Consider the following 26,479-nt stretch of genomic DNA (forward strand, 5'->3'; position numbering starts at 1 on the left):
AGATCGCTATCCTCCCGCTTCATTTATTTATAACTGTAATTATTTATTTGTATTTACCTTTCGCGGTCCCTAACATGTCGCAGTGCCGCGCTCAGTAACACTTTTTTCCCCTCCTTCCCTGAACGCAGCATGAGTCCTGGATTAGAAGGCGGAGCATGCGCACTGAGCCGAACTGTTATGAAACAAAGTAGTACAGCAGCGGATTGAGGTGCAGACAGTCGGACCTCTGAACACAAACTCACACACACCTACCGGACCGCAGCGCGTCCCGTTCCCGCACCGACCGATGAGATGCTCCGGTCTCCGGGCCTCACATAGATGTCGCCTCCGGGGAGCCAGCACAAGGTGAGTGCGGGGGGCTGATGAAGGGAGCCGGGCTCTGGTTGTTATTAACAGCGCCACCGGTTACATAAGTGCCGCTCTGGTGACCCCGTTTCTAATGTTGTTCCTCCGCCTCGAACCCGCATCAGGTGCGTTTTACCGGGCAGACTCGGGGCTCCTGAGCCCGGTGCAGGTGATTTTCATCCGCGATGCTTTTATTCGGGCTGAAGTTGAGCTGAGGCGGAGAGCCCATTCACAAAAACTCTGTGACCTAATTTCCATCAGGTGGAGTCTGTGAACGCATCGCAGCCCAGAGCTTCAGTTTTTTGCGTTTAAACGTCATAATTTCAGCAGCAGCTGAACTTTAACCCCCCGAAGGTCTGAAACCTGCCGCAGATCCACTCGGCAATCTTCAAAGATTCACCGCAGCTGATGGAAATAAAACTCTCTCATGGAAAATAGTCTCTGTTCGTAAAGCTTAAAATATATTTATATCTTTTACTGCTCATAACAAAATAAACTCATTAAGGAACAGTTTACTGCTCAGGCTGATGTGGGATCGATGTGCTGGTCAATCAGATCGATGTGGAATCGTTTGATTACTTTGGCAGGAAAGTGGGTCAGAGGGAAGTTTGAGTTTTTCTTTGGAGGAAATCACAGGTGGAGCTTCTGTTGGTGAGTAATGAATCATGTAAAGTGAACATAAAGAGGAGATTTCTCACTAGATCTGGAGAAAATGCTCAGAAGATGTTTGTTGAAGTCAAAATTACAAAAATGAATTCAGATCACGTAAAACTGAAACCTGGTTTTACTGCAAACCTCTGAAGAAATCAGATCAGAGCTCCTGAAACCCTCCTGAAGCTGCTCATCCCGCTCCGAGACGAGCGTCTCAGCTTCTCCTGCTCTCAGCCTCACGGAGTGGTGGAGACAGGTGTTCTAACTGGGGGGGTCCCTTCATCCCTCCAACCTGCCGACTCTGCTGCTGCGTCTTAGTGGGTCAGTCTGATATCGCACAGGTGCACCCTGGGATTGTCTTTATTATGATGAGTTTATTGAAGCATCGGTGTATAAATCATGTTTTGGTGCCATGATGATGATGATGATGATGATGAGGCTGCTTAAAGCAGGAAAGGACGTCAGGTTGGATTTTTTTTTTTTTTTTGTATCCAACCTTAGATTTTTATTTCTTTTCTATATTTTTAGTTTTTGATGGTTTGTCTTTTTAAGCTGCTTTAAAATGTCTTATTAATACATTTTAATTTTATTGTCAGCTTGAATCTGAAGGACCGTGAACTGGACTAACATGCACGAGGAGCTGGTCGGTCCGGTCTGGTTTCTTGGCTTCAGAATCGTTTATCATAAGAGCTCAATTTAAAAAAAGAACAAAAAACTGCTCACAAAAGTAGAAAAACCTCAAATGTTTTAATCAGATGTCTCTAAAGTGCAGCAGAAAGAGTAAAACGGGGAGAATAACACGTCGGTGTTCCTCGTCCTCCTTTAGTGCCGTTGAGCCTCGAGCCGTCTGGGATTGACTGATGCAGGCGTGAGTTTTCCCTCCACGCTGATGACACGTTTTCATCGCCGGCTGTTGGGGGGCACGCTGACTGTGGCTATTTTTAGACGCCGCTCCGTGGACGTCACAGCAGAATAAATGGAAACCTGATTGGTTGTTTATCATGTGGCGAGCAGGTTTATCACAGGTAACAGGAAGTCCCTGACGCCGCGGAGCCTCAGCAGGAACCGTCCTCCTCCCGGCTGATCGGCTTCTGCCGCCCGACAGGTGAACGTTTCAAAACAATGAGGTCACCTCGTGGTGGGTGGAGCTTTGTCACACCTGAGTCAAACACAGGCTTTCCTCTTCTAAACTGTCAGGACAGAAAAGCTGAGGATACAGAGGTCATTCAACCATCAGGAAATAATCAGACTGATGAGTCCTGTTAGACTCAGCTGGTCCGAGCATCGTCCTCCCCGCACGGCTAAAACATGAGAATGAATTTTAAAGCCAGAGGAAACCAGCAGAAATCATCTGACTCTCTGCTCCAAACATCAGTAGAAGCTCAAATGTTCAGTTTGAGATCACCGAATAGATTATAATCTGAAACTAGGTCAAAAGATACAGTTTGACACAGAAGCTGAAGCTCCAACACCTGCAGTTCCTCTGCTATCCAGCAGAGGCGCCACACTGAGTCAGTCCCCATAGACTCCCGTGTTAACCTCCTGAGACCCCTCGTCCACATATGGGGACATTACAGTACAGTTTGGCTTTGCTGCACCTCGTGCTTCATTGTGCTCAGTAGTATTTTATGCTTTGTTAAGTCATGTTGTTTTTGTTGTGTTATGCTATAAAATAATCCCATTGTCCACATCTGAGGACATTTTTTTTTTCTCACAAAAGTACAACTTCCTGTTCAAAGAGGAAGCTCAGTATATATCCATTTCAGGTCCATTTAATCACAAATATCAAGGAGAAATTGAAAATGCATCACAAACAGGAGCTCAGGAGATTAAAGATTAAAGAAATAATATGTTCACAGCCGATACAGAAACTGCCTTGTTGTCTGTGCCATGCAGGTAAACCACACCTGTTGCAGCAGCTGAGTATTAATCTGCCAGGGAAAGGGTTATAATCTGTTCTTAGCAGGTAAACACTGGGCTCATCTTTGCATAGATTCTCTTTCAGATAACAGATCCTAATCTTACTGCTCCAGAATAAAAGTGAACACCTGTAGGACAGGTAAGCCTGAGGGAGTCAGAGCCACAGGTCCCACCTTCACCCAACCAACCCTCTCAGCTCACTTTATCCTCTGAAACCAGCTGTTTTAGCTCCTCCCCCCATTAACACAGCTTTATTCTGATTGGCTGTAGAAAAAAGTGTGTTTAGCACAGCCTGAGCTGGAATGGGAGCTATGACAGGAAGTCAGGATGATGTGACCGTTTCTGCCCACAGTAGAAAGCAATAAAACCCTCTGATTCTATTGTGGGCCGTCCCACCTGCTGCTTCTGTCCTCGTTTGGTTCAGCAGACTCAGTGAAACTTCTTCCTGTTTCCTTCCTTTCAGAATAAAATGGCCCCAAATTCCATCCACTGGTTCCGAAAGGGCCTCCGTCTCCATGACAACCCAGCTCTGCGGGAGGCAGTCCAGGGGGCAGCGACGGTGCGCTGCGTTTACTTCCTGGACCCGTGGTTCGCGGGCTCCTCCAACGTCGGGGTCAACAGGTGGAGGTAAGAGGATCAGCAGTCGAATATTTTTACAGCATTAATTTTTTCTGCACACAAAATGCAGCACACACAAAAATCTGGGTTCATTTGGACCTCTGTGCTTGGATTATCCTGCAGTGTCGCAGATCTGTGTGTTTTCTATTGTAAAAACAGAAATGATGCACATTAAATATTAAAATGCTTAACCTGAGGATAATACCATAGTAATACCTGTAAACAGCAGTTCACCAGTAGAAAAACACACGTGTGTTTGACGGGTTTCATATCAGCAGTTTTCTGTCTCATAAACCGGGGGGGGGGCTTGTTTGGGGAGGCCGGGGGCTGCAGCAGCCTCGGTGTGACATACAGGAGGACTGTTCTGAACTGCGGCTCTGATGTGATGAAGCTGCAGTTCTTCAAACCGCAGCATGATGTCAGCGTTTCTGTGCTTTCAGGGGAAACCCTCACGCTCCAGGAGATTTATTTGGTTGGTGGGAAACTGTTGCTGGTGATCTTTGAAGGTCCACAGACCACAGAGTGCCTGTTAGATCTACTTCTTCAGGCGAAGGAAAGGAGGACCGACTGGCTCAGCTGCGGTCACAGCCTCGGGCGGTCATTCCTCCATAATCCTGCCTGTGGAGGTCAGTCTGCAGGTGGAGCGCGGCTCAGCGGCTGGACGAGCAGGTTACAGCAGAAGTAGGTTAGGCTGTCAGACTGCGTGGTCAGTGTGTTTGCAGCCGGGGGGGCGGTGTCGATTCAGCTGCTGTTTGTGGTCGTCACACAGCAGCAGCGACCCGCTCACGTCCAGCTGACTGCGATGCTAAAAGGGTAAACGAGGCAGCGGCATCGATGCAGGAGGCGCGCATCACTGACGCACACGCCAGGTCGCCGCCAGCAGATTCCAAAACAGCTTCTGTAGTTCTCCCAGTTTGATCCCGATGCCACGTCAGAGGCTCTGACTGTGTTCATGGATGTTTTCCTCATTATAAACTAATAAATGTCAACTTGGAGCTCAGAGTTGATGAAAAGGTCATAAAATGTCTGAGATTTGCCATAAATGTCCTTGTGGTGTGTTTAATGCTCTCAGCCTGTAGGACTAATCTCAGACATCAGGCTCTTAAAGCAGTTGTTTAATATTCAGTTTATGGCCACGTGAGGCAAAGGCAAGCATCTCTCTGAACGAGCCCCAGCTGTGTTCATGGGAGCTCACCCTCTGCCGAGGTGTTTCCTGGGTACGTGTCGGAGAAAAGCAGGAGGATTTGTGAGTCTGTGCTGTGCGTGATTCGGTTAAAGTGTAGAGGCTTCTTTTTCACGTTTTAAACTGAGGTGGGTGGAAACTGCAGACAGTCGCCCACTTCGGGCCCAAAAACCGTGCCGTCAGACTCGAGGCCACTCGATCCGTCCGGAGGCGCTCTGTGGTTCAAGGTCCCACATCGGGAAGCTCGTGGAGCAGATGAATGGGAGCGAACAGATGTCTGTTCAGCTGCTGAGACACCTGCAGCTCTGTGATGGCAGACGATCATCCCATTAGCATCGCAGGTCTGTCTGCTGGGATTAAAGGGCTCCATCTTCTGAATGAAGGGAGTGAGCTGAGTCTTTAGCAGACGCACTGTCACATTGGAGACCAAACTTAAGGGGCCTCCTCAAAGCCTGCGAAGCTTTCTGTGGTCCACGTGCTGCAGGATGTCCTGAGAGGTCACAGATGATTAAGCTGCAGTGTTCAGGAAGCATCTGCTGAAACCGGAGAGCTGCCTGAGATGTAGGTTACTGTTAACCTGCATCCAAGCTTTACCTCATGAGGCTTCACTGAGGTAACCTCAGCCGGTCTGTGAGCTGCACTTCATTTAATCAGCTAATTACAGACAGGGGAAAGATTTCAATACAATAAAGATTTAAAGTTTTTTTAATTATTTCAGTTTCATCAATGATCGCTTCATTACAGGTCATAGAAATATGTTTTTATACTTTTCACCAATGAAGATTACAGCAAACAGCAGCTGACGCGTCTGAATGATTTAATATTGTAGATCATCATCATCATCATCATCATCACAGGGGTGTGTGTGGACTAAAGTAAAGACTGCCCAGCATATTAAACCTGACCTCACAGCAGCTGACCCAGAACAGACACATTTTAATAAGTTATAGTAAAAGTACATCAGTCTGTAGCTGCTGCCCCCCCGGCTCACCTCCCCCAGCTCTGAAACCTGTCTGAGTCGGCTGCTCTGTGTTGGATTTCACGCTTTATTTCTCAGATTTGTTCTCCACCCTCTGGACTCCGCTCAGTTCAGCTACCCCGTTAACATCCCTGGGGTTCATTTTCCCATGTATTTGGGCCCGTGTAAGGGCCCTAGGATTGTTAAAGGGCTACATCCCTTTTTCCCATTTTCAGGGAAATATGAGAGTAGTGCAGATATGTAGGTTAGTGTGCCAGAGCGTTAAACTTACGAGCAGTTATGTGATCGTGACCTACATGAGGGCCTGTTATCCAGCGAGTAGCGCCACAGGTAGAGGAGCAGGAAGAGACGAAGGAGCTCCAACCTGCAGTACATGTGGCGAATCAGTCATAATGTGTTCATCACGTGGTGACCGAGGCTACCGGCTGCTGTCAGGCCTGAATCGTCCTGTCACAGAGCAGATGATCCACTCAGGCTCAGCAAACCTGAACACAAACGCAGCTTTTTAGCTCGTCTGTCGGTGACGGGCGCTTCAGATGTTGTGGTACCGAACGGGTCGTATGTTTGAGTCTGTGTGCGACTGCAGAATGTCAGCTGAGGACCTAAACGCAGGGTTTTACAGCCGCTCTGACACACAAAGCAGTGTTATAGTCGGTGTGTGTGTGTAACATCCAGAAATGACTCATCAGGCAGGTGTGTGGCAGGAAACGGGCTCAGACAGGAACCCTGCGGTGTCCTAAAAATAACTCTGTCAAACTGGACCTGCTGCTTATTGGCTGTGAAGCTCCAGATTTACAGGCTACATTCAGTCAGCATCAAACCTGTGGATCCAAACCTGCATATTGAAGCCAGGCTGGGAACTCTGGGATCTGTGTACTGGTTTGTTGGTAGAGCTCGCCTCCTGCCCTGTGACCCTGAGCGGGACGCTGCTGTTAGGGTATTTTCATATCAGCTGCTTGGAGCAGGAGGTTCCTGCAGTGCTCGCTGTGATGGCGCTGGAGAGATGTCGTCTGTTTCTTTGAGAGAAATCTGATTAGTGAGTGGGTTCAGGTCTGTGCAGGCGTGTGGGTCAGTGTGTTAAACGTGTGTTTCTTTGTTACTGCTCACAGACACAGAAACCTGTTTATGTCTTAAACCTCTTAGAATGAAAGGTTCCTGCATCATCCGGGTTCTGGCCAGCGCTGTGCCGGCCTGTGGATTTCACAGCATTTAACGAGCAGTCGTCTGGAGAGCCCCCCCCACCCCCCCGTCACAGTCCCACTTTCCTTTGTTGGCAGATCCGAGACTTTAATGTAACCAGTTTGTTGGGATTCAGGCTGCCACCTCAGAGCGTCCTCTGTCAGAGTGGATTCAGAGTGACACATGCTGAGGTCTGGATGATGGTGGTGACGATGATGATGATGATGGTGATGATGATGGCGACAGGTTTTTTATTTATTTTAAAGTAGAAACTTTTCCATTAAAGTGTCACAACAGTAGGTTCAAGTTTTTAGTCAGGAAAATGTTTTTTTCACATCTTCCAGCCAGTGACTGTTATTACAGCTGTGTGTGTGTGTGTGTGTGTGTGTGTGTGTGTGTGTGTGTGTGTGCGCGCTCAGGAATGAGGTTACTAGGCTAAGGGATTGTGTTGTGGAGCGGTCGAAGCAGAGTGTGTCTGCTGTGACAGATGTAGGCCAGAACAGTTATATAAGGATGGCTGTAGACACACACACACACACACACACACACACACACACACACAGCACCTCTCTGTTTTCACATACATGAGCAGCAGTGCGAGCTTCCCTGTCAGATACCTGCCTGTTCATACGTGTTCACTCTCTGCACGTGCACGCTCACGTGCGTGAAGGCGTGGAGCTGTTTGACGTGAATGCAGCAGAGAGACTGAAACCGTGGGTCGGCGTGTTAAACCAGCCGCTCCGTCACCTTTTTCGTGTTTCCTTCACTTCCTGTTTCTGCAAAGGCGATGAGCTGGTGGTGACTGAAACGTTGAAGCCTCACCGATGCCGGCCGTCACCGTCAGCAGCCCGAGCACCACTCAGGAGTCTTTGTACACGACCTCGTCTGTCAGCTTAATACAGGAAGCTCGTTTAAGTTATAATGAACTGTGTTTGTTCATCATAGCACCAGAAAAACAACCCCACCCATTTCTGGTCACCTGTCCTCTTTATTCTGTCTCTCCGTCTTTCCTTTTTGGCAGTCAGAACATGTTTAATAAGAAGAATGTGGGGTTTGGGCTGAGCCTCGGCGCTCATCAGGAAAATAAAGACCCTCAGAGGGGCTTCTTAACTGTACTGTAGTAACAAAGCAGCACTGAGAGGGGTCTCTGTAATAGAAGTGTTACTGGCTGCAGAGAAACCACAGCGAGACGTAACATCAGCATCTTGTCCTAAAAGCTGAAACGAGGTCACTCACATTTCCTCCTTTCACAGGAAATGATGCGTATCAGCTGTGACATCGGCTGCTAGTTTCTTAGTACAGCATCATGTGATGATGAAGGGAAACGAGCTGCTCGGGATGTTTTATAGGACACAAACTGATGGCCGGCCTCGGGCGAGCTGTAGAGTCGGTGTTGGGCTGTTTTTATTCTCCTCAGATCAAATGATTGGCGGCCCGAGTGGCTGCAGTCTGAACCGATCTATAAAAAGAGCAGACGGTCGGTTATAAAACCGCCTCCTCGCTGAGTCTGTGCAGGTCCTCACGTGCCGCCGCGTGCAGGCGGATTGGGAGCAGGCAGAGCTTTGGTGGCCTCTGGTTTAACGACGGGGTCAGATGGGAGGGAGCTGCACCGATCAGACGCTCAGAGCTCAGTCTGGACCGTCTGACCTGCAGGCAGTGCTGTCTGTGAGCAGGCGGCTCATACAGGAAGTGTTCGCACTGAAGGAACCTAAAAACCAGCTTATCCCCCCAGGTTCCGGCATGTTCGTTTATCAAACAGAAATGAGACAACACAACGGAATAAGGAGTCCAATTATTAAATTTAATAAAGCCATTTCAAACAGTTTAAAGATATCTGGTTAAGACTGCATGCCATGCCCGTGTGAGATGGCATGAAGTACTGGCACATTCTAATTCTAGTTTCATATAGTCACAGCGTATCAGTCTTGATTACATCATTATTCAAAACAAGAAAACAAAGGATTCAGTAAGTAAGTTTTTAGGTTATTTACTAGAAAAAAGGATTCTGTGCTCATCAGTAGATACTGTGTGATTATGTCTTATCCCATAAAGTTAGAATGAATCCATTAAAATGCACAGGAGGGGGCGCCGGTTTGTGGAAGCCGCCATGTTGCCCCGCCATCTTGGATGGATGTACATCGCCGTCCCGCCTGATCACGTTTTATGTATGCAGCTACAGACCGACCACATGCCTGAGGCAGCAGAGAGCAGGTGTACCTGCTTTATCGTCGGGGAAGGGCCCCCTTTACCAAAGAAGTGGAAACACGAAGGAAAGAGGCACCAGCATCTTAATAAACCAGCATCCTCTTCCTCCTCACCTCCAGCCTCATCTTCTGAGCTGAAGTTAGAGCTCTGACACGTGACACCAGCTGAAGTCAGGCTCCAGTGTCCTAAAACAACCTGATCCCCAAACTTCCCGGCTCCCCAGCACAGTCTGAATGATAAAGATCTTTATGGCACAAAGTCGTTTTTAAACCCTGTGTTGGTTTGTTTTTTTTAAGTAAATTATAAAGAAAAAATCCTTTGAGCAGGTGGAGGGGAGCCTGGAGAGGTGGAGGTATATTCTGGAGAGAAGAGCAGCGAGTCAGAAGCACCACAGACTCAGTGTGTGTAAATGAGAGGGAGTGAAGGTGGAGGAATACCTGGGGTCAACCAGCTAAAGACAGGTGAAGTAGAGTGGAGGCAGGGTGGAGCAGGTGGAGACGAGTGTCAGAGGTAATCTGTGACTGAAGGAGAGCAGCCACAGTGAAAGGGAAGGTTTAAAGATGGCACTGAGACCTGCTGTGATGGTTTGGAGATGGTGGCTCTGCCACAGACAGACTGGAGAGGCTCAGATCTTCACTGGGAACGAGCAGGACGGCTCCATCAGAGGGACAGCTCCGAGTCACAGAGGCTGAGATGGTTCAGCCGTGTGCAGAGGGTGGAGATACTGAAGATGGAGCTGCAGGCTGAAGGAGGAGAAGGCCTCAGAGGAGGTTCGGTGAAGAAGGCCGTGCAGAGGGCTGGTGTGCCACAGGAGGGTGCTGGGATAGGGGGAGGTGGAAGCAGAGGATCTGCTGTGGAGACCCCTGAAGGAGCAGCTGACAGAGGACAAAAAGTTTAAAGGAAAAAAAATCAGATTTTGAAGTCGTTCCCAAAGGATTTTAGTGAGTTTAAGCTGTAGGATTCAATCATGTAAAAGGCCCAGCTTTAAAATGATGAGTTCCCATCCGTGTCAAATAATCCCATTTCTCTCTTCCTCTTTCTCTTCCTCTTCAGGTTTCTCCTCCAGTGTTTGGAGGATCTGGATGCCAGCCTTCGTAAGCTCAACTCCCGCCTTTTTGTCATCAGGGGGCAGCCAGCCAACGTGTTCCCGCGGCTCTTTAAGGTCAGAAACCGCCGCCCCTCCCTAAAGTTCAGCATTTTTATTGTCATGTGACGGAGGACAGGAAGTGAGAGGAACGCACTGTGTGAATACCTCTTTCTGTGTCTCAGGAGTGGAAGATCTCTCGGCTGACCTTTGAATACGACTCGGAGCCTTTTGGGAAGGAGAGAGACGCCGCCATCAAGAAGCTGGCAATGGAGGCGGGCGTGGAGGTCATCGTCAAAATATCACACACCCTCTATGACCTCGACAGGTGAGCAGCAAACCTGGGCTTTAGTTTTTATTTAACTTTGCAGCTGACACGCATGAAAACAGTGTGAAGCTGTAAACATGTGGTGTGATCTGGGGTCATGTGATCTGGGGTCAAACGCCAAGCGCCCTCTGTGCTCCTCTGCAGGATCATCGAGCTGAACGGGGGACAGCCTCCTCTCACCTACAAGCGTTTCCAGACTCTGATCAGTCGGCTGGATCCTCCCGAGATGCCCGCCGAGATGCTGTCGGACGCGCTGATGGGCCGCTGCGTCACGCCCGTCTCTGAGGACCACGGGGACAAGTACGGCGTCCCGTCCCTGGAGGAGCTGGGTGAGAAAACGAACGCACTACCACAGGCGTCACCCCCCCCCCCCGAAAAATAAAAAAATCCTCGTCTGAGCACCAACGCGCCGCCTCAGACCGCTCCGTACGTTTCCAGCAGCTTCTTTAAAGCTCCGCTGATGATTCGCTTCAACAAAACAAGGAAAACCGTTTAAAAGAAGCGCGTCTCAAAGTTTCAGAGCAGCTTTTTCCTGGTTTCAGCTGCAGAAACATCTGAATTAAAGTTCTGTGAGGAACCGCCGCTCTGTTCTCTGAAGGTCAGATTTCTGTATTGATGCTCTGATTTTAAATGTCTGAAACAATCTTACACACACTCTCAGGTTGGTGTGGTTACCATAGTAGCAGCACGTACCTGCTGTGGTCACATGACCGCTGATTCTGGTGTTTTGGACAGAAATGCTGGGCGCCGTCTTCCCTCCGCTGTCCTGTCACAATAAAGGCTGAAAGGCCCAAAAGTGACTTTAAAAAAAGAAACCTGCAGATCGCCTGTTTGTATCCAGCTTCCTGTCACACACAGACATGGAGCCAAGGTCTGCAGAGGCTGCAGCGCCACCTAGTGGTGGCTGGCTGCATGACCGTTTGAGTCCAGCTCTGAACTCTGTGTTGGAGTTCAATAAAAGCTCAAAGTTTAACTTCCAGAAGAAAGAAAGATATTTGGGGGCGAAGGCACCAAAGTTTTAAAGAGTTTTTAACTGGAGATTTTCTGTCCCAGTAATTATTAGGATTAAAGTTACTGTGAAGAATAATCCAGATTAAATATTTGAAGATGCCTCCTGTTGGCAAACTGTGATGCTTGAAGGACTTCGGTGCTGCACATTCACCCAAACCTGAACTCCACGTTTGGAGGAGAATAAAATGACATTTTGGGAAGAACTTCAGTTTGAAGGAGGAAAGTGTGAGTCTCAGACGACTAATGAGGACCTGGACTTCAGAGGGCTAAACAGGAATACTCACTACTTCATACATCTCTGTGATTGAGCACCGACCCTTCAGTTTGCAGAGCTGATCTGAGGCCTCTGCAGCTCTAAGAACAGATCTCAGATCAGCTCCTGGAGCAGCTCAGCTCAAAGATCCTGGGAGGCACAGATGGAGTAAAATAATAAAAATACAACTGTGAGGGATGCTGATCCAACCCTCAAACTCTCACCTGGTTTCCCTCATTTAAAGCTGTCTGTTCATACAGGTACCTGCTGTGTAACACCTGTGCCTCTGACCCCTGAGATATTTAAGGAGCTCCGTCCTCCTGAATGAACATGCTGATCCTCAGTCTGCTTCACACAGATCTGCAGCTCTCAAAGCTCCGCCTCCATCTGCTGCTCACAGCTGCTGCTCATTGACTTTATCAGGTCACCTGCAGTGACAGCACACCTGCCCAGAAAAGAACTCTAATCTAATAGAAGTTAACTGACTTTAAGTGTGTTCAGAGCTTTGCTGAAGGTTTTAAAGGATGAAGGAAGAAGACGCTCAGCTGTGTGTCTGCAGAGACCTTATTTTAAAGAAGCTTCTAAGCAGCTCGCTGTTCGAGGTGTCAGCTGGGAAACCCTGATGGGTTTGATGGTTTCAGCTGCTGTTCATGAGTAACTGTAATAACGGTCTAACCTCGGAGACGGGGCGGGCCGGAGTTTCCTCGGCTTCAGCACAGATTAATCAGCTCATCGACAGGAACGTGGTTCTGGATGGTTCCTGTGAATCGTGCTGACAGTACCGAGGCCGTTACGCCCGACACCGGGGTTCCTCAGTCAGAGGACCCTGTGTTCGATCCCGATGCGGGTTTCCTCTGAGAGCTCTTCTTCCTGCTGCACCTGAAAACTCTTCTGGAGCATCATTCGTACGCTGCTCGTCTTCCTCGAGACGTTCTTCGCTGTTCCCGTATGTGCTGCGTTGTTGCCGCCCGGCTCTCAGATCCGCGGAGGTCCGCCGGGCCTCTGAGAAATCTTTGACGTCCATCAGTTGCATAAGATGCCGGCGCGCTGACGCCACCTCCTCCACGCTGTGTTCGTGTGGGAGGGTACCGCCATCACTGGAAATGATGCAGCAGAGATATCTGAGCCCACGCTCCACCTATTCGGTCTCCAGGCTGTTGGTGTGATGCTGAAGCCCGAGCTGCTCTTCATCATCACGGCAGGTCTAGGGTTTAATATTTTTCCCGAAAATGACATGAATCAAATCCCGGGAAATGGCTCGTCATTTCCCGGGAATCCCGGGAAAAAGTTTATTTATTTTTTTATTTTAATTAGGCCTTCTGTAGCCTGTGTCGGCCTTAACCTATTCTGATATTGTAGAGGTAGCTTTCCAGCTATGTCCTGTTATGCCCAGTAGGGGGCAACGTCGGCTTGATTAACGCAATAAAACCTACATCTCGGCATTCGAGTGCTCGAGCTATGCGGTGTTGTATCGTTCCTCAACACTCCCTTAACAAATATAATTCGAATATTCCTCCATTGTACATGGAATTATACCAAGCTATTTTACAACTGCTGGTGCAAAACAATACGGTTCATCTCCACAGCATTGATAAAGGCTCAGCCACGCTGTCGTGGCGACATCTGTTGCGCTATATCTCCACCAGTGGAACGCTGTTATAGTCACTGAAAAGTTAACTACCGTACTACACTATAATATGACATAACACAGGGCCTTGAGTAATGCACTACGACTTGGTCATTGCCATTCTGGCAACAGCAAATTTATAACACCGTGTCTGAGGGTTAAAGTAGGTTCGCTGTGAATCGTCTATTGAAAAACTGGCCAATCCTTATAGCCTAAAAAAATATACATTTTACTCAACTCCATTTTAAAAGCGAAATATGTTAAAGCAATCATTTCATGATAATTTCTTCACACATTAGGCCCGTATCCTAATTCATGATTGTTAGTAAGCGGCTGCAAACGAGGAAAAGAAACACTCGAAGTTAAACAGATATTTCTTTATTGTTCAGGGCAGGCATATTTTATAGGCTATATAATGCAATATAACAATATATAATAATATAAAATTATATAATACAAAATACCTTAGGGTAAACACATTGCCTACGATTTCAACAAATTAAAGAGGAAAAAAGCACAACTGTGTAATACCTCTATTAAAACGCTTGAGATGAAGAGGCTGAAGCCTTAAACGGAGGCTGAACGTGCCTGAAATGAAGAGTAATGCTTTTCGCATTAAACGAACCCTTCTCTCAATATTTCCTTAAATTTAACTTTCTGAAGCTTTCTTTTCTTTCTGAAAGTAAAATCGACGCGCGCGACTTTTTTCCCGGTTTCCCGTCTAACGTTTCCCGGGAAACGGGAAATGGTTCTGATCGCATTTCCCGGGAATCCCGGATCCCGGGATTAAACCCTAGGCAGGTCCCACCGACGGGGCAGCCGGAGGTCAGTTACATCAGCAGGTCCTTCAGCTCGAGACTTTCACTCAATAACTAAGAGTCTAAATCAAAAATATTTAACTGTAAAATGACCGTGACCGTTTCTACAGGTGACGCTCACCTGTAGAAACGGTCAGACCCGAGCTTCATCGCCGCTGCGGCTGTAATGATCCTTAATCAGAGTGGCGGAGGCGTTCACCTGTCAGCTTCAGCCCAGGTGTGTGCGAGCAGGTTCAGACGCTCACACAGCTGATGGACACAGAAACGTTACGATGTCAGAGCTCACCTGCAGCTGCTGTATAAAAGCAGGTTTCACAGGTGCATGATGGGAGGCAGGAAGGCGACGTGCTGATTGGCTGCCTGCGTTTAACCTTTCTTCCAGGCTTTGACACGGAGGGGCTGCCGTCAGCCGTGTGGCCGGGAGGAGAGACGGAGGCCCTGACCAGGATAGAGCGCCACCTGGAGAGAAAGGTGGGTACTGCAGCTCGTCATGATTGATGACCTGCTGCTCACTTCACTTCAGTTTTAGCAGGTTTTTAAGGCTTTTTTTATGTGTGTTTTTTTTATATTTCATCTTTAATTTTAAAACTTTTTAAAAGTTTAAAAGTTAAAATTTTTTTGGTGATTTTAGATTTTATTTCAATGCTTAGGTTTAAAATTTTTTGCTTAATATGAACTGAACTAATAACGAAACTTATATTTCAATAACCAGATGACTCAAATCCTCTCGTATATATTAAAATATTTTGATGCACTCTGTACTTTGGTGAAGATTTCATAAAAACATGACGTGTGACGGTAAATTCGTTCCCTCCTCTGTCTCCAGGCGTGGGTGGCGAATTTCGAGCGTCCCAGGATGAACGCCAACTCGCTGCTGGCCAGCCCGACGGGCCTCAGCCCGTACCTGCGTTTCGGCTGCCTCTCCTGTCGCCTCTTCTACTTCAAGCTCACTGACCTCTACCGCAAGGTGCGCCTCACACGCTGATCTCTGAACAGCTTGTTGTAACCAGGCGGGCAGTTTAGAGCGTGGATGCATGTTGTGCACATAATGAGCAGGTGCAAAGAAAAGGTTTACAGGCAGAGCGCCATCCACTGGAACTAGCAGTTCAGGTTTCTAGCAAAACAAAGAAATGAGGCGTTGCAGTTCCACGTGCATATACAGAACCTGCAGGAATGATGCTTCCTGGCTCTGACCAATCAGGTTTGAGCAGGCTTTGTTTGCATGTAAAGAGAAAAAAGCTGAATCTAATCTGCAGACAGGCCCCACCCAGCAGACCCCTCAGAACAGTGTTATGACGGCATCTGAAGGGAAAACGAAGAGCTGCTTGCAGCTGCTCACTTACTCACCGGGGCTTCCACATGGAGGGGGGGGGGGACTGTGAGTTGGGTGTAAACCACTGTGAAGCCACCGTCTGAGGGCCAAACAAACTCCAACCACCTGCAACAGAAGTCAGATGTAGCTGACGGGTTTGCAGGATTCATACGTCACGTTTCACACTGATATCCATAAACAGACAGTTTTTAAGCTGAGATGAAACAGGAACTGAGCAGCACTGAGAAAAATGTTTTTTCTTCAGAATTCTCTCAGAACTTTGACTCTTTAAATTTGTGCAGGTGAAGAAGAACAGCTCTCCGCCGCTCTCCCTGTACGGACAGTTACTGTGGCGCGAGTTCTTCTACACCGCCGCCACCAACAACCCGCGCTTCGACAAGATGGAGGGAAACCCCATCTGCGTCCGCATTCCCTGGGACAAAAATCCCGAGGCGCTCGCCAAGTGGGCCGAGGCGAAGACGGGCTTTCCATGGATAGATGCCATCATGACTCAGCTGAGGCAGGAGGGATGGATCCATCACTTGGCCAGGCACGCCGTGGCCTGCTTCCTCACCAGAGGAGACCTGTGGATCAGCTGGGAGGAAGGAATGAAGGTGAGCGCACAGGAAGTGGTCGCGGTGCCAATGATACCGACACAGTGAAAGGAGGTGATGTAACGTGCAGGTAGTCACAGAGCCTGATGTGGACATGAGGGAAACGGGCCACATGTTTGATCTCTGTGCTGTTTGTGCTCTAACGATGCACACAGCTTAAATATAATTAATGAAGTGAAACAAATCATTTTAATGAATGTATGAGCAGCTTGTTTCTCGTGGCCTCGTGATATTATTTCCCCTGCGTGTCTGCTGATGTTCCTGTTTATTTGGAGGGATCTGTGCCTGAGGTTTAAATGCTCACCTGGAGCGTGTCGGTTACCTGCTGCAGGTGTTTGAGGAGCTGCTTCTGGATGCAGACTGGAGTGTGAACGCGGGCAGCTGGATGTGGCTGTCCTGCAGTTCATTTTTCCAGCAGTTTTTCCACTGCTACTGCCCCGTGGGCTTCGGCCGGCGCACCGACCCCAACGGGGACTTCATCAGGTGGGTACCTTTCCTTCCATCGCCCCTTGGTGCCAGCAGCTGACCCTGCACCTGGATGGCGCCCTTCCTCCCTCCGTCTCTCTGGACTACACAGATACTTGAACATGAAAGTGCTTCACATACAGGAGCCAATACTCAGGTTATCAGAGGACATTAGTGAGTCAGAGAGGAGGCACAGACAGCAGATAGTCGTGTGTTTTCAGGGTTTGTGTGTGAGTAATGTTTGACCTTACAGTACCTACCAGCTAATGATGTATTTGACACACAGTCAGCTCAGCAGAATATAGCAGGGAGGGAGAGAGATGGGGGGATAAAGGGGACCTCCAGATCTCTGGGTAAGTCAAAAAAACAAACGTCCTTCCCTCCTCCTCCTCCTCTTCTTCTTCTTCTTCTTCTTCTTCTTCTTCTTCTTCTTCTTTTTTTTTTTGGTCCATCAGTTGTTTTTTAGCTCTCTGTTAAGACTTCAGCACTTTAGTTTTTGGACTTGAGCATGCCCTCTGTAAAGATCTCACACGGTCTCTGCTGCCTCTGTCTGTGAGTGTGTGGTGATTGTGTACACATGTGCGTCTGTAGACATGTACCCAGCAGATGGATTTGCTGCAGAGGTGTAGCTAACTCCTCTCTCTGGATGTGGCTCTGTGTTTGTGTTTTTGGGGGATTGGGGGAAAAGTTCAGCGGTCCCTCTCCCCTTCGTAGATTGTAGCTGATTGCTTTTAAGGTGATTGGCCGTTCTCTCGCCCTTCCACCCAGATGCAGCCTGCGCTCCCAACCGGGGCTGCCGTGGATGGACGCTGTCGATGGCCGTTTGTTTCACCCGTGCAATCCTGAGGCACTCGTGCCCCAGCGGCACCCTCTGAGCAGGTTTATAACTCGGTGGCGTCTCATTTCGTCAAAAGGGATTCTGACCTCGGTAGGGGAACGCAAACGCCTCGCCTGCGTTCGTTAAGTAGAGCGCTATGAAACATTCCACAGAGGGTAGTGAGGAGAGGTGTTGGACCAGCTGTAGCTCTGCCATCGCAGTGATGCACGGTTGGCGCCGGTACTCGTTACCCGCGCTGTGCCACGCGAGCCGGTCCACTGTCCAGGCGCTGGGCAAAGCCCCTCATCCGGCCCTTTGTGAAATGTTCAGCGGTGCTCTGCTTTTGTGAACGCAGCCCTGCCGGTTCAGGCAGACCTGGAGCAGCAGCTGGACCACACAGACCCACAACATATGTTCCAGTTAGTGTAGATGGACATCAAGCAGAGCACAAACAGGAGCCTGAGGCACAATGGAAGCCAGATTTACAGGAAGGTCCTGCAGGAAGAACCAGGGGGCAGTAACGAGTTCTCTGATGCTGAATACAGAACAACAGGACACGACCCGGGATCAGTACAGGATCAGTACAGCCTTAATGTGGGCTGTTCAAGCCTTCTGTTCACCTCTTAACACACACACAGATACACAGAAATATATACACACACACACACACACACTGTTCCAGTCTTTAGCGTATTTGTCTCCATACGCAAAAATACCACTGATGCTAATTTTAGGCTTTTCCCAACAATCATCCATCACTCCACTAAAGCCGCCTCCTCCAAGCCCAGAGTGGTGCATAGTTAGAAAAAGTACACACACCCTCAGTTACATCCATCCAACATCCAACCACATCCAGCAGGGATAAACGAGCCCCACCTTTGACGTGTTACTGTGAATCCTCCTGGTCGGGTTAAAGGTGAAGTGAGGCCGTCCAGCCAGACTTGATCAGCTGACCCAAACATGGTCAGGTTCCCTGCAGAGTAGTTAAAGCAGCTCTGATAGTTCAACAGGTAATAATAGAGATACGTTACCCCTCCCACATACTGCTGCCCTCCATCGGACTTCTTGCTGCCGGCAGGTCGCGGATCTTCCTGGCAAAAGGGTTGTGGTCCCTTTTGGTGAAATGAGGGGGCTCCCTAGTGGGCCAGCCCAGAGTGTGGCACTGTGGCTGTGGGAGAGGACAGTCAGCAGGGGGGCTTTGGCCCACTGACCACTTAAAAGACAAACACCACAGTCTGAGGGACAGGGGGAGCAGGTTTGAGCTCTTTTCTCAGTCCACTGCTGTTTGATGGGGATGGAGGTGGGGGAAGGTTGGAGGGAGGGTGGGGCTGGAGCTGGGAGGTATGATGGAAGCCTTCTGTCATCGACGGCGAGCCCTCGGGGTGCTCTCGGCGCTTTTTCACGTTAAGCTGTGAAGACTTGCACAAAGCTTGGAGGTGAAACAAAAGAGCGGGAAGAAGCTTTGCCTTTACAGCCGAGTGGACAGACAGGAAACTCGATGGCAGAACTTTTCCACCATATGCCAGCTCCGGTCCGAACGGGGTGGGGGGAGGGCTGCGGGTGGGCGGGGTCAAAACTTTGTGCTTTCTAACGGCGTGTTGCAGTAGACGTCTCCTAGCGTCATCAGCACCGATCGGCAGTGATGTCTCTAGCGACGGAGCGGTCTCCGTCCGTCGAGCACGTGCGCGTCCACAAGACCGCACCGCCACCCGACCCCACTGTGCCGCTTCCCACTGTTCCACTCGCCCCCTCCTCCTCCGTCCTGTCTGTGTCCCCTCCTCGGACTCGGTAAGGTCGGACCAAGCGCAGTAGGTAGGTGGCCTCTCTTTCCACAACAGCCCAAGGAACCTTCAGCAGGTTGTGAGATGTTGAAGCCTCGCTGCATTCTCATTGGCTCTCGGAGCATCACTGTGTGTGCGCGGCGTGGCTGCCGTCACACCAGCTCACAGTAAATGTTGTCTGGGACCACAGCCCCTCGTTTTCTACCATGTTTGGCAGCATAGTCTTCCTGTGGGCGCACTGTGATGGTAACTCCCCTCAGTGCCGCTGTACCCATACTCTCATGTACTGTACCATACTGTGCAGTGTTGTGGTTGTTTGTAGCTTCATTTTGTAGCAGCTATTTTCCATAATACTTGTAAGCATGAAGTGCTGAAGACCAGCATGCTCTCAGTTACAGACACACACAGGCTGCAGGACTCAGACTCACTTTATCCAGCAGAAGCTTAAAGTTCAGCCTGGAAACACTGACGAAGATGAGAAAGTAGCTCTTGAGCATTTAACTGTTAACCTTTGCCTCCCTGCGTCACCCCCACCCTCTCTAAGCCCCGCCTCCTGCTGACAGAAGCCAGCATGTCTAATGTTTCCATCTACTTCCAGACGATACTTACCTGTCCTCCGAGGTTTTCCCGCTAAGTTCATCTACGATCCGTGGAACGCTCCCGAGCCCGTGCAGGCAGCAGCCAAGTGCATCATCGGAGTCCATTACCCGAAGCCCATGGTGCACCACGCAGAGGCGAGCCGGCTCAACATCGAGAGGATGAAGCAGATCTACCAGCAGCTGAGTCGATACAGAGGACTGGGTACGAGATCGGAGAGCATCAGAATTTACCCTCTGAGCAAAGAGCCCCATGACCCCCCCCCCACCCACCCACCCACCCACCCTCAGCTGCTTTATTTGTAAAATAACTTTAGGATATTTAATGAGGCCTTGAAAAGTTTTAGCTTCATAATATAAATATTTTCTGAGTTGCAGGCCTGAAAGTGCAGAGTGCTTAGATTGCTGTTTGGTCCTCCACAGAGATCCACGTTAAACATTCAGGGCTGAGAAACATGTTTAAGCAGCTCTGAGCATCTGTATGATTTCTGTGACTAATGTGCAGCAGGTTAAACTCACTGGGACCCTGGATGGTTCATCCAGTGCATTCTGGGTAAAGTCAACCTGTGGGGTGGGTGGCTGCGATGCCTTCTGGGTCACAATAACAAATATGTGATTGGAAGTTATAATTCTATTAATGTCAGACAGGAACAGGAAGTGGGGGGTTGGGGTGGGACTACCTGTGTCACATCCTGTTTGCCCTTTGTGAACCCTGGTTCAGACTAAACCTTAGTAAATAAATAATGAATGTATGTTTGCACCTTTCAGGCCTGCTGGCATCTGTGCCGTCCACCAACGGGAACGGGAACGGGGGGATGATGGCCTATTCTCCCGGAGAGCAGCAGCCAGGGACCAACAACAGCAACAATTCACACTGTGCGTCCGTGTGAACGTTTGTAGCAGCTGCCGCTGTCGCGCTGGAGCGTCGTTGCTGATGTGCGACGTGTTCTGTGTTTTCAGTGCCTGGAGTGTCGGGGAGCCCGGTTCCAGCAGGAAATGGCAGCGGAAGCATCCTGCTCAACTTTGACAGTGAAGAGCAGACGGGACCCGGCGGCGTTGGACAACAGCAGCAACGACTGCAGCCTTTGCTGCAGCAGCAGCAGCATGGTACATCATCACTGTCGTCTCCAGCTTTTAAAAATAACCAGTTCTGCATTTGTTACAGAAAGAGCTTTGAGACATTCAGCCGACACCGCATTGTGTGCAAGCAAACTGATCTGAGAACAGATTCACTGCACTGTTAGTTTAATGATGTCACAGTGGAATAACACGAGTCTGCATCACAGATGAGCTCTGCCGCTTTGTCGCTGTGATGAAGGTAACGGTGTGTCTCCTGCAGGATACCACTCAGTGCCAGACGCCAGCCAGAGCACCAGCAGCCAGCTCTACCACGAGTTTGCTGTGCCTCAGCACCCAGGTAGGCCGCAGGCAGCGCGTGATGCTTTTCACACGAGTCCATCATCAAACGCTCGTTTGTTCTCGAGTGTTAGTCGGTTTGTGTGCCTGAGACAAAAACCACAGTTTAATCACTTCCTTTTGTTTCAGGACTCCTTCTGCACCCCAGGGGCGGCATCACGGGAAAACGGGAGCGCGAGTCGGAACGCGGGGGGTCGGGGGAAGAAGAGGTGGCGTCCTGCTCCGTACACAAGATGCAGCGGCAGAGTGCAGAGGTCAGCCTTCCCCTCATCACACCATCAGGCTGAGGTTTCCTGAAACATTATAAAAACACTGATTATGTAACCCGACACCGCACGCGCGCACACACACACACACACGATAGTTATGTATGCAAATGTCAACCTGCTCACAATAAAACACACGAAGCAGATGTTTGCATTCAGGACATTAAAGCTGACCTCTGCTCCATAGTTTTATTCTGGGCTTCAGCAGCTTTGCATGTACCCCCCCCCCCCCCCCCCCCCAAACAGAGTCTCATGCACAGCAGGAACTGAAGAAAGTTAAAGCTGAAAGTTCATTTCATACTCTGAGTGACACAAGGTTTCATTAAATGAATTAAAATGAAGGTGGAGCACAGTGTGCGTATCCTGGGGGACGGGCGGTGGGGGCGGAGCTCTCAGCCCACCTGATGTTGAGTGGTCGTTCTCGGCCTCTCCAGCTGTGTTGTTGTGCATCACGTCTTTAAGCTCAGAGTTTAACACTCACCACAGCACCGGGGGGGGGATCCAAACCACACGGCAGCAGCAGCACTGCTCTCGTGCTGTGGGTGGATCCACAGAGATTACACTGACCTCGTTATTAGACATGTTTTAATATGAACATCATCACTGGAACAGGAGCTGTAGGACAGGAAGTGAGATGAAGAAGAAGAGTAGGACCCCTTTAAAGCCTCGATGTTCCTGTGAGCATTAAACCAGGTGTGTCTCCTCTCATCTTCCTGCAGGCTACCTAGAGCAGGTGGAGAAGAGACCGTCCATCCAGCCGGCAGAGAGAGGAAACCCCGACATGACCGCTCTGTCCTCCAATCACAGCAGCTTCAGACAGTCTCCTCCTCCTCTTCCTCACACACACACAAACTCCCCAGGGTGCAAACACAGAGGTGAAAATGTGTCGGCCGGTTCGAGTCTGTTGACCTCTGACCTCAGAGGAATGTGCAAAGAAACAAATGACCTCAGACTTACAGCTCGGCAGATTATTTCTAATAAAATAAATAAACCGACTAAAAAAAAAACAAACGTGTCTTAAACTGCTGCCACCAGCGACAACACCGAAGCAGCTACCAGTGTACGAGAGGCGGGATCAAACCCAGCTCAGCGTTACCCATTCTTCTTCTATTCACACAGGTTCACACAGGAAACGGCAGCTGAAGCAGCCGCTCTCAGCCCGCCACTGCTTCATATGAAATATGCTGTTAAAAAATCACGAACCAGAGGCACCTGAGCAGGTGAGGCGCTGATATTTAAGCTGTAATGCAGATTAATTCCGGCGGGGTGAAACTTTCTTTCCTCTGTCTGTGTAAATAAAGTTTTTTGTTTGTTTGTTTTTTGGATACTGGAGGTGCAGCTGGTTATGAAATCCTCTTAAAGGTACTTGCTGTGATTCCATGTACAGTTTCACTGAGACTCACCACCACCAGGGGCAGCATTTCTCCAGTGAGTGTCTTCAGATTTTTATTTTTCTGCCCTCACAGGGTTACCTGTCCCCGCCCACCACTCTGTGTGTTTGGAACCACTCACCTGGTTCAGTAAATATTAAAGTGATGCTGCAGTTCAGCTTCAGCTAAAATCTCAACACTTCAAAGTCACAGATTCTTCTTCCTGCTGCTCACATGCAGCTCGACCTTTGGCTTTAAACTACAGGATTTCACAGAAAGTACCTTTAACTCTGACGTCACGGGCGCATCTTTCACTGCCCGGTTTGTGAACACTCGACTCGTATCGGCAGCTAAAATCAGGTCCAAATTCACTTCGGAGGAGTTTCATTCATGAGTGTGTCTAAATATTTATTTGTAGCTGAGTAACAAACCATCAAACCAGTTCCCTCCCATGTGTGGTCTTTAACTCGTGTCCCGGCGCTGCTGTAGGTTAGTGAAGAGCTGCTTCGTACTGTACAAACTGCCTTCAGGCCGTGGCGTCGTGTAGCTTTGTGTCCTGGTGCGCCGTCTCCGGGTTCATCGGGAGAAAACTCAGTTTTCGTTGTGGAAGCGTTCTCACGCTTCTCCGTCATCCTCACACAGTTTCTCACGTTGTTAATGACGGTTCACAGTGCTGTGGTTCAGGACGCAGTTTACTTTGAGTTTCTCCATCCGAAGTCACACTTTCACCTCTCTGTTCCCCTCACACACCGCCTGAGGTTTCCTGCGCCGCAGAAAGTCCTGCAGATGTGGTGGTGGTTTGAGCTAACAGCTGGATCCAGGCTCCTCTCACAGGTGTCACATTTTTCTAAGATTTCTTATAAAAACCAAAAACTTGATAAACAAAAAGGAAGAAAAACTGTAAGTGGAGTCGATGCGACGAGACGGGCGGCAGCATTAAGATCCCGACAAGCCTCAGCGACATTCCTCACAGGGTTCCTGCTGCTGTACGAGTGTGTCTGCGTACACACACGCATACACACACACAGACGTGGCTGCTTGGCACTCATCATTTTCAAACCCCAATCTGACAAACAGAAGCACAAATAAAGAATAAATGTGAGTCTGGCCACAGTCTGAGTGACAGGTGAAGGGTCACAGGTCGTGTAAGATGAAAGATGAAGCTGGAGTTTTACTGAGGACCCCTCCACCCTCCACCGTCACTTGGCTCCTGCTCCAAGAATGAATTCAAACCAGAGAATGTAAAACACGCCCGGCAGCATGTGGTCCACAGCAAACACCTGCACTTCAGGTAGTGTCAGGAAACTCCCCCTGTGTTAAAGCAGAGCAGAGTAATTACCCCTGTACTTAACAAGCAGAGTAAATATAGGAACTGGAGTCATTATAAATACCTGTAACATATGTGGTAATTACAGAGTATTTGTACTGTATTTACATTTAGTTTTTCCATTAAGTACCTGCTTTCATTTGAGACGGTCAGTTTGAATGTGGGCTATTGTAACTGTACAGTAATTATCCTGCAGCCACTGAAGAGACTCAGTCCCTGACACTTCCTGTTTCACAATAAAAGCCTTCTCCTGAACAGTGGAGGCCTTTAAAAGCAAAAGAGCTCATAAACAGGCCAGAGTCAACAAAGTGCAGCATAAATGAAGGCTGAGGATAAACACAATGATCATAAATACAAACTCTCTCACACACTCAGCCTTCATGACGATTAGCCAGGAGAGAACATCAGTCTGCCCCTGATATCAGCGCCCCCTGCTGTTTAAGCAGTGTAGCTGTGATTAAATCACCACATTGATCTATTGATTGATGAATGAGCCAATCAGCTGTTTGAAACTTTATAGCTTTAGAGCTCACATGTGGGTTGATGGTGTATAAGAATAAAATATTGATTTGACCTAAATGCCAAATTGACCCCAGCTTTCTAACGAGGGTATCAATTTAAAAATGTGCTAATGCCCGATTATTGTAAATACCCAGCAGCAGCGGCAGTTTTGCACGACCCACCAGAGAAAGGAGTCACAGTCGCTCCCGAGCTCAGTGTTTGATATGTAATTAATTTCTTTGTGAGTTCAAATGTTTGTGGCTGTCACAGATAAAGAATCTGTAGTACGGCACTGATTAAAGCTGCAGCAGGAGGAGGGGGGTTAGGGAGGGGTTAGCAGATGTTAAAGGTTCAGCATGTAGGATTTTCTCACCTGTAAACAGGTAAACACAAACTGGCAGAGGAAGCGGATCCTTTTACGCCAAGTCCGTTTGACGAGCTCTTCGGCACTCTCAGGTCTCTGACAGCGAGGCGGGAATCCTGCACGCTGCACCTTTAACGGTCGGCGGGGGGGCTGTAGGTTTCGCCCTCCTGAGGCGCCTCGGTTTGAAAGCAGCTGTGGGGACAGAATTCGTTATCTGTGGGTCTGAGGGGGCTGATGTGGGGCAGGGAGGGAGAGACTGTACCAAGTGTTGTAGTGTTTCTGTATTATAATTCTGTCTGTTCTCCAGAGGATCTGAACATCGTTGGCTTTCTGTAGCTTTTATCACTATGGGGGAAGTTGAACCAAGTTTCTATTCTTTTGTTTCCCTTCATGAAGGTGAAGACGAACGCCATCTATCTGTAATCTTCTGCTCTTTCTGTCTCTCCTCGTGTTGTGAAAGGCTTTTTGTGCTCGATCAAGTTCATGACAGGAAATTAAAATTGTTACAAGTTGAAAACCTCTCTTTGTCCCGTCTTAATTCACTTCCTGCACACAGCAGATGCACATTATGGAACAGCTGTGTTTAGTGTTTTTTTTATGTGTTATGAAGGTACCTGATAAATTATCATGGTAACTGATGCTCCAAGAACTAAACCGTGAGATCAGCAGATTCAAACCGACCACCTCCTGACCAATCAGAGCTCAAACTCCCCGCTCAGCTAAACAGTTCTTGATAAGAGGTGTAATGTTCATCAGCAGCTTGGTCTACGGAAATCAGTTCACACGGGTCAGAAAACGGGACAGCGGGGGCGTAGAGCATCTGTTTACAGAACATCCAGGAGAAGAATGCGATAACAGCAATCCAAGGCCGTCAGGGAGCCAAATTTCTGATTCTACAAATTGTTTTGGGTACAGGCTGTACTGATTAATTGTTGACAGCCTTCAGTCATTCTGGCACCTCTCAATGGCAAAAAATCCAAACCTCCAAATCTTTTTGGTTCATTCCTTCGCCGCGCAGAAACGGATACGTCTCCAAGATCTAATCCCTCCAATCAGCTCCAGATATACAGAGTCTGAGTTTGAGTCTGTACCTTTCTGCATTCCCGTCATAAGCAGCCTTACCAAGGCCAGACAGCTGCCCAGACTTCCTGAATTCTAACGACAAGCCAGGTATCTCCAGGTCCAATCGGAGAAATCCCAGTGTCAATAAGCCAAATGTGTGTGTCCTCCATTGACAATATGGCCAGGGACCTCATCTTCCATCCACACAGGAATCCATAATGTAGCCAGCCGGGAATGTCAACTGGATAAGCGGGAACAGGGTTCTCCTTTCCCCAATCTCCTCATGGTGAGAATTTGATCAAAATTTGTTGACAGACCAGCTGACCAGATCAATAATTATAAATTCCAGTTCGGAAGCTGTGTGAAGAGAGGCTCTAAAGCAGCAAA

The 26,479-nt window shown here is 48.7% G+C and overlaps 1 protein-coding gene across 1 annotated transcript; it reads left to right on the top strand.

The window, feature by feature from the left end:
• The first annotated feature begins 182 nt into the window (after nucleotides 1-182).
• LOC115782888 (cryptochrome-1-like) lies at nucleotides 183-25,549 on the top strand. Its single transcript, XM_030733388.1, has 15 exons — nucleotides 183-345; nucleotides 3,380-3,543; nucleotides 10,134-10,242; nucleotides 10,350-10,492; nucleotides 10,637-10,821; nucleotides 14,584-14,672; nucleotides 15,028-15,168; nucleotides 15,816-16,127; nucleotides 16,459-16,610; nucleotides 19,789-19,991; nucleotides 20,555-20,662; nucleotides 20,747-20,893; nucleotides 21,126-21,203; nucleotides 21,332-21,456; nucleotides 22,188-25,549. Exons 1-15 carry the CDS (start codon nucleotides 319-321, stop codon nucleotides 22,194-22,196), a joined length of 1,992 nt encoding a protein of 663 aa, XP_030589248.1. The 5' UTR covers nucleotides 183-318; the 3' UTR covers nucleotides 22,197-25,549.
• The last annotated feature ends 930 nt before the right edge of the window (nucleotides 25,550-26,479 follow it).

This window comes from Archocentrus centrarchus, chromosome 7, assembly GCF_007364275.1.
Source record: "Archocentrus centrarchus isolate MPI-CPG fArcCen1 chromosome 7, fArcCen1, whole genome shotgun sequence".
Classification (NCBI taxonomy): Eukaryota; Metazoa; Chordata; class Actinopteri; order Cichliformes; family Cichlidae; genus Archocentrus; species Archocentrus centrarchus.

Coding starts and splice junctions, on each gene's coding strand:
- LOC115782888 (XM_030733388.1), top strand. CDS start 319: ATGTCGCCTCCGGGGAGCCAGCACAAG. Junction 14,673..15,027: donor AGCGCCACCTGGAGAGAAAG/GTGGGTACTGCA, acceptor CTCTGTCTCCAG/GCGTGGGTGGCGAATTTCGA. Junction 16,611..19,788: donor CCCAACGGGGACTTCATCAG/GTGGGTACCTTT, acceptor ATCTACTTCCAG/ACGATACTTACCTGTCCTCC.